Source organism: Cryptotermes secundus, unplaced genomic scaffold, assembly GCF_002891405.2.
Source record: "Cryptotermes secundus unplaced genomic scaffold, Csec_1.0 scaffold1813, whole genome shotgun sequence".
In the NCBI taxonomy this organism is placed as follows: domain Eukaryota; kingdom Metazoa; phylum Arthropoda; class Insecta; order Blattodea; family Kalotermitidae; genus Cryptotermes; species Cryptotermes secundus.
This window is the reverse complement of record NW_019724621.1, coordinates 330,358-342,649: the sequence shown is the minus strand read 5'-3', so window position 1 is coordinate 342,649 and position 12,292 is coordinate 330,358. Positions and strand designations below refer to the sequence as shown.

The following is a 12,292-nucleotide window of genomic DNA, read 5'->3' as shown; positions in this document are numbered from 1 at the left end:
AACACTCTTGCTCCTAAAATATAGTTATAAAGCTTCATTTGGAAAAATGCGAAGTATAAATTAGTCCTGGGTTCGATTGGACTGTGAAATTTTTAATAGCGAAGTTGAGTTCTTTAATTGTGTCCTCTGAGTCTAGGAAGGGATCCTGATTAACATTTTAATACACACACACAAAAAGAAAGGCTTAATCACTGCTCTCAGACCTCCTCCTCTATAGCCCAATCATATAAACCATTTTATCCGCTAAACCTCTAAACGGAGGACAGGGATCTCTTCCTATTGCCATCTAACGGCAATACCGGAACACAACGACCACAACGACGATACTCTTAGGCGCTCTAAGGTCGCTGTTACGACTGGCGAAGACTGCTACGCTCTGAACGTAATGAATTAGTGATCCGTGGCTACGAACAGTCTAATCGAGACATGAAGCGAACAAAAGAAGAGACGTTTTCTTTTTATTTCTTTTGCAGATGTTGACAAGCGATGCTCCACCAAAACATTGGTACATTGCTAACAGAATATTCGAAGTTAGAGCTCGGAAGGTCGAATTCTATATGGTTACCACGGTGAAAAAGAGGGATACAGCTTATATATTTTTCTTTCTTGTAGTCCATTAGGACAAGAGACTTCTTTTGCAGGCGACGATGGTATTTATCTCACAGACGGTCAGACAGAGCAAATGCAATTATCTTCCCTGTGTAACCGAATTCGTAATTCGAATTCATTCTTTGGCCCTCGATCTCGGATTCAGTCACCCAACAAGACTGTTATCGCCATTCGTTCAAACACTTTACGTACGCGATTGTAGATTGTCTCTAGCTGGTGGTACGTGGAGTACGTGGTTATCATGCTAGAATATAAAACCACAAATGAGATAGCTGCAAAAAAGATATCGTCACTGAAGACTTTTAAACAGTTTCAGGCTACACACGCTTTTTGTCAACGGTACTGTAACAGTTCTTCTGATCTACAATTAGAGTGAATATTTCCTCCTCATGAGAAGGAGATAATAGAACATTTGGAATTATATATATACTTTGGGACTATAATAATTTCGTGTGAACAAATGATTTGTTTTGGGTGGTCCGTAAATAGTTACTTCACTCTTTACGCTATTGTTTAATACAACATATTTTAGATTTCTGTATTGGATATACATCATAATTGTCTTTTCAGTTTATCTGTGCTGTGTGGAATAACGTACCCAGCGTAAGGATCGGTGAGGTTGGTTGAAGTGTGTTATCTATGGTTAATCTGCAAGGGTCATACAGTCGAATGCGAAGCAAGTATGATTAATGGAACGCAGCGAGATGAAGTGACCTCCATTTTAAATATTTTGTAGTAAAGAGAAATTTTGGAGTCTTTTGTGGGGATTCTAGTTTTGTGGGTTGGTTGTATTAAAACAATGAGCAAAGTTTTCAAAGTACGTAGTATTCCCAAAATTGTGGAAGAAATGGGGTCTGTAGAAACTGAAACTGAAATGTTTTCTGAAGAATGGTTGAAAATTGACACGTTCAAAGACTGGTTGGAACGTGTGCCAGGAGATCAGTATAAAGCGAGATGTTCAGTGTGTAATATCGTATTAGATTGCAGCATTAGTCAATTAAGTAAACATGCTGCTTGCTCAGGGCATCAAACAACCATTCAAAATTCAAGAAAAAGGAAAGCAGTGATTGGGCAGTTAATAGGTGAGGTCATATTGTATATACGTTTTGTTGGCTTGTTCATGCAACTGTGGCACTGTGTAGTCAGCAGAAGTTCGTCATTGTTTTGCAGGAATGTATTGTCTCCATCTTCAGGTTTGTAGAGTAAGCCAAATTAGCTGAAGCTGAGTTCAGCTTATTCTTTAACACTGAAGATGGAGGCAGTACGTTCCACCAAAATGTGACTGAGCTTCCACTGGGCTACTCAGTGTTACATCCCAGGAGATATTTATTCATCGTAGTCACTGCTGTGAGAATAGCAAATCCAGAATAGATTGTTTTTATTTTCCTACTTTTTAAACTAAATACTGTAGTTTTTATTTCCCGATTTCTTCATAACCACTGCCTCTGGTGTCTAGTGGTCAGAGTTGCTGGCTACAGATCCCGAGGTCTGTATTCGATTCCTGGTGTTACCAGGTTTTCTGAGAAGTATTGAGTCTGGAGCGGGGTCCACTCAGCCTCGTGAGGATAATTGAGGAGCTGTTGCAAGGAAATAGCAGCTCTGGTCTAGAAAACCGAAATTAACGGCCATTGAGATTCATTGCCTGACCATGCGACACCCTCTATCCACTAACGTTGGCACCAACTTCGACGACAAGCAACGGTCGCTCGGTCGGTATAGTTCGCTTGCAAACTAAAACCACGGAGTTTGTTTGTATTCTGCATACCCAGTAACAGTTATGGTCAGGAGGACACAGACCCTAAATCATCATTTTTACACCCTCACAGTACATATGCCTGGGGTTTCATTTCCATATTTTGCTGCATCATTGAGTTCTTGACTGTTGTCTCATTCCATGGAGCAATTCTATTTTGAATTGTGTATCGCATCATGATTTGAGCTGGGCACTTACAAATATTAAGAGAAAAGAGATGACCTTCATGCTCATTATCATTGGTTATTTTCCATTAAAATGAATGGGTACATTAACTTTCTTACAGTTGTGTGTCTTAAATGTGTGCATGGTTGAATTCAGTTGCAGTGTCTGTTTTTAGGGAAAGTAAGAATGGCAAGTTCGTCAGGCAGCAGTGGCCAACCTCGAAAGATCATACTATTGCGTCGCAACATAGAGCCCAGTGTAAAATGTGAAGTTGTGAATGAGGCAGTTGGGTATGTTTATTCATGTAATGCTGAAGATGCAGGAGTAAATGTTTGTTGATTTAGACAATAGGAAAGATGAAAAAAAAAAAAGGAATGAACGGGACTGTAACATGAATATTAGGCTATGAAGATTAATGTCATTTGGAATGTGGTGCTGTGTTGTCTGGTGGGTGTTTACCTACGTTCTTGAGGCATGTACTGCCTCCATCTTCACAGAATAAGCATAGAAGGAAGTGGCTCTGATTCAGGTAAGGAGGACCAGGACTGGGGCTATTGGCAGACCAATAGGAAATGGTAGTACTACAAAATAATGGTTATACTGAGGGCACAGGGGGGAGAGTGTAGGGGGAGTTGAAGGAAACGGATAAGAGATGATGAACAGGAATAGAAATAAAGTTGATATAGAAAATGAAATAAGTGAAACCTGATAGGGAGTAAAGTAGAATAAAAATATGCCTTTCTTGTGCCCATCTTTTAAGTTTTCCTTTTATTTTATCTTTCCCTTTTTCATCCATATGTATCATGGTCTATGTCTCATTTTTTGTCTGTACCCGAGTCTTTCAGGTTTCTACTCTTTGTTCCCCCCCCTCTGGATTTTATCTGTTGTAGGATGCCTGTTTTGTACCCCATTTCTCTCCCTGACCCCCATTTATTTTGTGTCTTGCATATTTTTTGCATTCTATTTTATTCCATTTTCTCTTTCCATTACTTACCTGTTTCCTGCTTTCTGATTTGTATTCTTTTCTTCATCTTTAAGATTCTTAGTTCTTCTCTGATGGATCTACCATTAAGTGATCCTTTGCAGGGCTGCAGTGACCTTTACTGTTTTGCTCTAAACTTTGTTCTTTTTATTTTACTTGTACTATTGTTTTGGATTGTACCTTCCTTTCTCCTAAATTTCATTATTTTAATTACTTCAACCTTTGAATTTATTTAATTTTATTCTTTTCTTAATTTTACGTATATTCCTCTTCATCCTGTCACCACTCTTCTTTCCGTTCCCATACACTCCTCCACCACTACATTTTCCCATAGCATAACTGTGACGTCTTAGTGTTGCTCTCTCCTGTTTGTCTGCTTACAGGGCCAATCCAGGCTCTTTCGCTTATATCAGAATGACTGTTTTTCAACACTAGTCTTATTCTTCTACCATGAAGTAGGCAGCATATTCCTTTGAAACACAGCCTATACAGCATCACATTCCAGAAAAGCATAACCTTTCATGGTCACTGCCATAAGAACTTAAAATTTCATATTTAAAACATGAATTAGTGTCTGAAATGTTGGTGTATTGCATTGTCTTATTGTATGTACGAGTATAGTTTTAACCACTACAACCATGCTGTTTTCGAACAGCACATTGCATTTCAATTTTGTTATTAAATCATCACAATGTTCCATTGCATTCGTCAGACCATATTACAAGTCACTGGTTGATAATGTTACCTGGTATTCACTGCGCACACTGTTCATATTGAGTCTTTGACTAGTGATACTCTTCATGTTTATTGACCAGCAGTTATGTAATGATATCCACATTTGCATTTCACAGATGCGTTATGCTTATTATTAACTGTTATTGAGACCAAAATTAAAATTTCTCATGATAATGATAATCACACAAATATATTCTGACACATATTGGCCAAACAGGTCATTTGGAGCAAAAAATATCCGTTACACTCAAAGTTGATTCAACACCATTATCGAGTTAAGTCTAGTGGATTGAGCCGGAGCTGCTGCTGTAACTTAGCCAAGTTCCAGCTTATACACTGTTTAGGCTAGTGTGGCTGTGTTCTTTTGCAGTGTGAAGTCAAAATATGTAACTTCACAAGTGAAAAATACACCAACCTGTATTTCATATATGATTTCTGCAATGAAAATGATTGGGCACAGGTATATGCAGAATTTCCAGGGCAACTGGTATAGCACAGACACAGGTATGGAGAATTTTGCACCATGATGGTTTCTATCTGTATCATTTCCAAAGAGTACATCACCTCTTACCAGGAGATCACACCACCCATATTTGATTTTGTGAATGGCTGCAACCATAAAAGATATAAAAAGAAAGTTGGGCTATCCCTGTAACAGGCCATGAAGGCCCATAGGGTTGTGAGACGTTGAGGTTCCCACATTTTCTAGACAGTTGGCTCACAAATGGCGGTTAGGTTGTCAGCCTTACGTGCTGGCTGCCCCAAGAAGATTCCTGGTACTCATTTCTGTTAAAGAGGCTGAGTTGACCCCAGGGCCATAGTGCAGCTGGAAAGTTAGGTCAGTTGACAGAGCCAGTGACATTGGAAACTGACCCTGTGACCTTCCAGTTTGTAGCTTAGTGCCTTAACCAACTACGCTGCCGCGTGGCCCTGAATGGCTGATACCATGCCTACACATTGTGCCTGATGTTTGGTTCATGATTGAGGCTCCGTTTACCTAGGGTGGTAATACCAGAGCAAGGAATTAGCACTCTTGGGCACATGCAAATCCACATAAGGTAGCAGAATGTCATGTTCAGCACTGATTTTCAGTTAATGTGTGATGTGGGATGTTAGGCAATAACCTGATTGATCCATGTTATTGAGCTCCATATTACAGGAATTTTCTGGAAAATGAGTTACCGTTGAATTTTGAGGATGTGCCTCTTGTAACATAAAGATGAATGCAATTACAGCATGGTGGAACACCTTCGCATTTTGGCAGAGCCATAACGGAATTTTTTACTGAAGGTTATGAAAGAAGATGGATGGGAAGAGGTGGAGTGGTGGCTTGGCCCGCTCAGTCTTCTGATTTAAACCATTTAGATTTCTTTCTGTGGGGTGGAATGAAGTTGAGAGCATCATGGCAGTAAACCAGAAGCAAGTGATCACTTAGTAAAGGCCATAGAAGAAGCCACCACTGGTATAAGAATCTAATAGGGATGCATGTGTGCAAGCTAATGATGGGCATTTTGAACATGTGTTGTAATAACCTTGAAAATCACGTTTTATGTTTAAAATGATTATAAAGATGAGTTGAGAAGATGGTTTTTATTCAGTGCTACACTAAGTTAGCACTTGATAGCATTGTCAAATTTACCTATCTCCAAATGACCTGTCAGATATGCTCCTGAAGTTCAACCAGTATGTGTTAAACTACATCATCACTACATGTTTTGACCACTGTGGTCATAAACAGGTGTTAAAATCTTTGGCGAAGAAACTGCTGTCTTATGTTGTTATATATATATATATAAAGTCTTCTCAGTTCACATATGTGTTAGAGTTGGTGGGTTGTGTTCTCTTGGGGTTTTTTGCTGCATATTGAGAGGACCTATATACGTATGTATATTGAATAACTGAAGAAAGCAGTCTCCTCACCAAAGATTTGAACACCTGGTGATGACCACATTCGTACAAACGTGTAGTGATGGACTTTTAAACTTTTAAAATTAATAAATCTTATAGAACATAGTGTTGCACGTAAGACTGTAACTAATCGTCACAGTGGAAAGTGCAACAGGATGCTGCAGTATAATATTGTAACTATACAGATCATCTGTCATCAGCTGTGACATAATTGTTTTATGTCTGACAGTGAGGATTCAGAAGGAGACACTGGTGTAACAATGATTTCTTCTTCACCTGCATTTGAAAAAGCCGTACATTTGAGTGAGATTCAGTTGGCACAGCAGCGCAAACGCAAATCATTTCGCTTGGAATGGCTTGATATTCCAGAATTCAAGGACTGGCTCAGTCCAGACCCAGATAGTCCATATAAGGCTCGTTGCCTTGCTTGCAATACAGTTCTGAATGCAGGCAAGAGCGAGCTGGAAAAACATGCTACAGGTGCCAAGCACGAGAAGGCAGTGGAAGCTCTGAAACGAATGGTTTTGGAACAGCAGGAATGGGATGAAGCAAATGAAATGGATGAGGATGGTAAGGAACTTCTCATTCACTTATCTTGTGACATGCAGTATCAAACTAACTTCATGAGAAGCTGCCAGTTATGCAGCTACTTGAGAAGTTCCAAATATTTTATGGAAACCCAAGGTTCATTACCATGTTCACAAGAGTCCTCCACTGGTCTCTGTATTGCGCCACATCAATTCAGTCCATACCACCCCAACCTATGTGTCTAAGATCCATTTTAACATTATCCACCCACCTATGTCTTGGTCCTCATAGTGATCTCTTCCATTCTGGCTTTCCCGCCAATGTCCTATATGCATTCCTTTTCTAACCCCTTCATGCTACATTCCCTGCCCATCTCAACCTCCTTGACTTGAACATTTTGATTATACTTGGCAAAGAGTGTATCACCTTGAATAAAGCAAAGAATAAAATATCAAATCTAAGGAAGAAGTTACTCTGGATGACTCATAAAGACTGTGATGTACAGATGCAAGATGTAAATGCTACTCCCCCTCACCCCCTTCTATGTCCACATCTTTAGCTGTGTGGTCACTGGGTCACTGATTTCATCTGTATTACTTCATTATGAAACTTTCCCCCTATGGTCCTTCTGCTATTGTCATGTTTTCCCCTCACCGGCTATATGATTGGCTTGGTACTATAATGTAATGCCGTCATCATGGGGTTTTCTGAAAATCACTGAGCCGCTCAGACAGGCGATTCCTCTAAAAGTTTGTTCTCCCAGGGTAAGCGGACTGAAAGAAATAATGGATCCGAGTGAATCCATGGGAAATAGGATAAACAGAATAAGGAAACTGTGGCCAGGCCTGTTGGGAGAAAGGACAAAATATTACCTCTGTTAGTCTGCTTAGGCTCCAGTACTCCCTCTCCCTGGGTCTATTCTGATTTTATCATGCATGGCTTTATCCTGAAGATGGAGGCAGCTTATTCATCTGAAACAGTATGTATCAGAATATTTGGAAATCCCATCCCAGAAAACAGTAATGTTCATAGTCACCACTATCATGGGATTCTTATCTGTCATAGAAGTTACACATGCTAATGGAATCTGTATTACAATACTTTGTGCTGTTAAAGAAAAGCAGCTTATGTTTAATTGTAAAAACATGAATGAAATCTCGGTATCATTGTTCACTGAAATTTGTTAGGTAGTTTTGTAAATGAACATTAGAGAAAGCTCCAGGTCACTGTCATAACTTTGGCTATAATGGCATTGGATAAAATAATTTTGGGTTTCAACTATTGGAAATTACAATAAATATATAGTACCACTAACAAAAATAAACCTTGATATACAACTCCAGCACCATTTCATCTTCTTGCATTTGCCTCATGCACACTGGTGATGTTCATGTAGTTTTGTTTCACATTCCATTCAAAAGATATTTTATGATGATTACAATGTACAACACTGACTTTCCTAGTATAAAGTTGGGCATTTCATTGTATGTTTTATGCATCTAACAAAAATTTAATAAAAAATGTTCTGATTCCCCGTCCTCAGTTTGATGAGTGACAAGTGTGCAGCTGTTAGATAGGCTGCACACTGACATGTGTCAAGACACGATGTCTGCGACGTGATACAGAGAAGGGAGCACGGTTGAAATGAATGAGATTATGAAAACTACCGCACACCGGTCTGAGACATGATGCTAATGTCAGTTTCATGCTGATGAATCACGAATGAAGCAAGACTGCATCTTTTGTCCCATGTCTTGACACAGTTCATGTGCAGCTGCCCTTACGAGTAACGCCAAATGTCACTCAGCCATTCTTCAGCAGATGTCATGCACTGGTTTCTCAAAAACCCACCATGTATAAGACTGCTGGCCAGTGGTTGATCGTATATCAAGTTTTGATTGTTTTCTTTGAAAATGGTGTGTGGGGGGGGTGATCAAAATTTGCAAGCTTAGATTCATTGGACTCACCTTTTTTCATTTAAAGATGTTAGTTCATTGTGCAGTGTTCTCATATTGACACTAGAAATTCTCTGGGAACTGGCATTGACAGAATTAATACCCGTTTTAGACATACATTGGTCTGAGTCACATAATTTGCTTTGGCTTTGCAGAGGATGCTGAGGACATGTATGAGCCAAGTATGAACATGGGCACACAGACCATGATTACTGGGTAAGTGTGAATACAGGTTAACTCTTTGTTTAAATAATTATGTTAGCATTTGACTAAAAATTATGTTCTTATGTGACAGTGAGCGCCTGGAACAGAATCGTCAGCTGGAGGCACTGAATCGCATCGCCTCCTCTGTTGACAGTTTGGCTACATCTGTTGCAAGTGCTTTTGAGAGCCTCACCAGACACCAAGAAACAATGAATAACATATTAATGCAATTGGTCAGTAAGTAGTTTTGATTTGGAAACTCTCTGGTTTAGTACAACGTGAACTGATATATATATATATTTGTATGTGTGCGACACATGTGAAATCAATTTGTCATTATAATAAAACTAACACTTCACATCTATGATTGGATTTAATTGTATGGTTATTTTATGAGATAATATTAATGACTTGGATTTTGTAGTATGGAACATGGTACAACAGAATGACTGTGATGAACTAGGAACAGATGAGCATGGATCATTCTCTCTGTCTGCCATGCCAAATAAAGTAGAGAGTAATAACATTGAACATACCTTGCCATGCTTAGAGAGTAATAACATTGAACATACCTTGCCATGCTTACAGTGAAACATAGCATTCAAATTAACTGGCATGATAGTGACAGGACACGTGCCATCTCAAAAGACTTGTGCATCGACCTAATACTGTATCTGCCTGATGAAAGGGGGGGAGGGATCGTTCTCTAGATGGCTGGACCCAAGTTCATGTTCAGAAATATTTGATAGGAATTGCAAAACCCAACTCAAAATAACATCGAAAGACAGTAATTGCTATTAGTGGATACAGTTACCTGTACCTCACAAAATTTTCGAAGTTTGAATGTTTTGAGTTTCCAAATGCTAAACATTTTTTACACTTCCCCAATAATTCCCTCTTTCAAAAGAAACCAATTTTAAAATTTATTAACACATCAGAATTATTACATTCTCCACAGTTCAATATATTTCTGTACAACTAACAGAGCTTTTATTTCCGTAATTCATAACCATGAACCTAGCCTACATATGAAACTTTTGTAAGACTCAGATTTATCATTCAGTACGCCGTTTCAGGTTACCGTAATGACACACTATGTCAGTGTATCACATTTATTCTATGAATACTCGTAATATTTTGATGTGATGTTTGAAGTACAGTATACTATATAAAGGAGATGGTTTATGATTATTTGTGGAGACAATGTTAAACACACGCCTTGTTTCATCATCTGACAAGATGTAGGACTGGAAAGGAATAAGGAGAAAGCAAATGACATAGTATGAAAACTTTTGTAATAATAAGACATAGGTCAATTCCTCAGTGGCTTTTACACTAGTCTTGTCATAGAATGGGGACAGTATGTTTCCATGCAAATGTTTTTAACTCTGTGTCTGCACTATTGGCTATTTACTTCAATCATTAAAGAGCAAATACAATGTCAACACTTCGAACCATTGAGCAGCATGTACAACTTACAACTTTACATTAAAATTAAGTTTAATATATTACAATATCAGTGATTTTAATGACAGTGTAGGGGACAGAGGATCTGCATTATTATTTGCTAACATTTGATATAATGCTTGCGCAAACTGTCTTAAACCAATTCTATGATAATGCAGGATTTCCACAAAAGAATGTCTGTACCTCAAAATTATTTATTGAAGGCATATGACAGAACAGCACAAACTCTGACTTACAGCTAAGATAAATGTTTTTGATATGGGCTCCAATCCTAATTACAGCCCACTTACAAGTATCTTCCTCATGCTCTAGATAACTACTGATGGCCTAGAACTCACCACAGTTATGCCCATTTACAACAGCTAATATGTGGAATGTAGTTTTGACAAAATAGTACTTTGCTGAGACAGTCATCTTTTCTTAGCAAATTCAAACAGTGTCAACCATGTGAGTCAAAACATGTCCTGGCAGTAGAATAAATTGCCCTAAATATGTTGCACTGGATGGTACTCTTATTAAGATCATTATGAGCATTCTGCAGCTTTGAAAACCAAACAAAAAAAATGAAAGTAATTTGTAAGTCACAGTTTGTTTTATCATACAGCATTAAGTAAATGTGTGAATCTGAAATATAGTATGTGCCTTTTATGGGAACCTGTTATTCAAAGTTTGCACCAATAACAAGTCCTGCTACATGGTCCCAAAGCAGATCAGTGCAAGATACAGGCCAGCACAACCTTGATTTCACTTCCCTGATACTACATGAATTGGATAAACCATAGACTAATTATGTAACATAAAGATATATAGGAAACAATAAACATCAAGTTAGGGAAAAAATGTGTTATGTGAGTAATGTTTGGGTGAGGTCCAAAAAATCATTGTAGTAGACAAAGATGGTGGGAGACACCCTGTCACACAACTTACACTATACTCTGAAAAGAAATTAAGCATTTACAGTTTATGCCTGGATTGAGACCACTTTTCTGTACAGTGAGTAATCAGGGGCCTGCTTCAAATCAAAATTTAACATCATATGACTTATTTCTGCAGGTAACTGACCAAAGCAGCAGAGTAAAATCGAAATAAAGGATCTCTTGACATATTTCAAAGAAAATTTTCCAGGTAAAGTACTAGGAGACATAAGAAAATCTGATAAAAATATACATTAAGGTACTGAAAGTGTAATAACAATGATGGATCCTATATTGAATCATTGTAACATAAAGTGAAGGAATTAGAATATCACACAATGGATGAAGTTTGGGAAACAGTAATGTAAAATGTAATACAGTATCTTCTCACAACCCTGTACAATTGGTTTTATTCATGTCTCTTTTTGTTATGAAAAATAACACCTGAGAGTGATTTTTCAAATACTAGTAATACCAAGTCTATCCTTAGACTGGGGAACACTCTTTGCTTTACTGAGCTGTAGGTAATAATGCAACAAACATAATACAGTGTTAGCAGACTGTCTCAGATAACATACAGTAATAAATAATGTATACCCAAAATTATTTGTAAAGCAAAATACTTCATGTTTTTAAATTATAATTACATACATTGAATGGTGTTTTCTCAAAAATTTCTGCACTTGTGTCAGATTTTAGACAATTGAGACAGCGAAGCATAACAATGAAAGAACATGTAGTTAATCAATACAGTGTCCCCTCCAAAGCACAAAATGCGAAAAATATGTCACAAAATATACTCCCAGGATGAGAAACAGAAGTTCAGTTTGCAAGTACAAGAGTATACAATCAAATGTGGATGCGAACTTTGAGTCTCTACTTCCTAAACTTAGTTCTACTGAGTTAAGGGTGAAAACTGTTGCACTGTTGGCCACAAAAATTTTGTAAGTATCAGATAAATTGAGTTTTCATTGAAGGGGTTATGGGGGGAGGAGTGATGGCTTTCAAAATGTATGTATGCACCACTGTGTTCTACTGTACTGAGTACAGTGATGTAAGTTAATGCTTTCTG

The 12,292-nt window shown here is 38.0% G+C and overlaps 1 protein-coding gene across 4 annotated transcripts; it reads left to right on the top strand.

Moving 5' to 3' along the window:
- The first annotated feature begins 803 nt into the window (after positions 1-803).
- LOC111862595 lies at positions 804-11,799 on the top strand. 4 transcript variants are annotated; one of them, XM_023848105.2, is made up of 6 exons: positions 804-948; positions 2,703-2,817; positions 6,382-6,722; positions 8,791-8,851; positions 8,931-9,072; positions 11,360-11,799. In XM_023848105.2, the coding sequence occupies exons 2-6, from the start codon at positions 2,714-2,716 to the stop codon at positions 11,393-11,395; spliced, it is 684 nt and encodes a 227-aa protein (XP_023703873.1). In that variant the 5' UTR covers positions 804-948; positions 2,703-2,713; the 3' UTR covers positions 11,396-11,799. The 4 variants fall into 4 exon arrangements, with proteins under 4 accessions (XP_023703873.1, XP_023703872.1, XP_023703870.1 ...); XM_023848104.2 differs by lacking the exon at positions 804-948 and adding an exon at positions 1,106-1,227; XM_023848102.2 differs by lacking the exon at positions 804-948 and adding an exon at positions 1,275-1,691.
- Positions 11,800-12,292: the final 493 nt, after the last annotated feature.

Excerpts from the sequence above, each read along its gene's own strand:
- LOC111862595 (XM_023848102.2), top strand. The coding sequence starts at position 1,409 with ATGAGCAAAGTTTTCAAAGTACGTAGTATTCCCAAAATTGTGGAAGAA. Across the intron at positions 1,692-2,702 it reads AGTGATTGGGCAGTTAATAG|GGAAAGTAAGAATGGCAAGT; the intron begins GTGAGGTCATAT and ends GTCTGTTTTTAG. Across the intron at positions 9,073-11,359 it reads ATAACATATTAATGCAATTG|GTAACTGACCAAAGCAGCAG; the intron begins GTCAGTAAGTAG and ends TTATTTCTGCAG.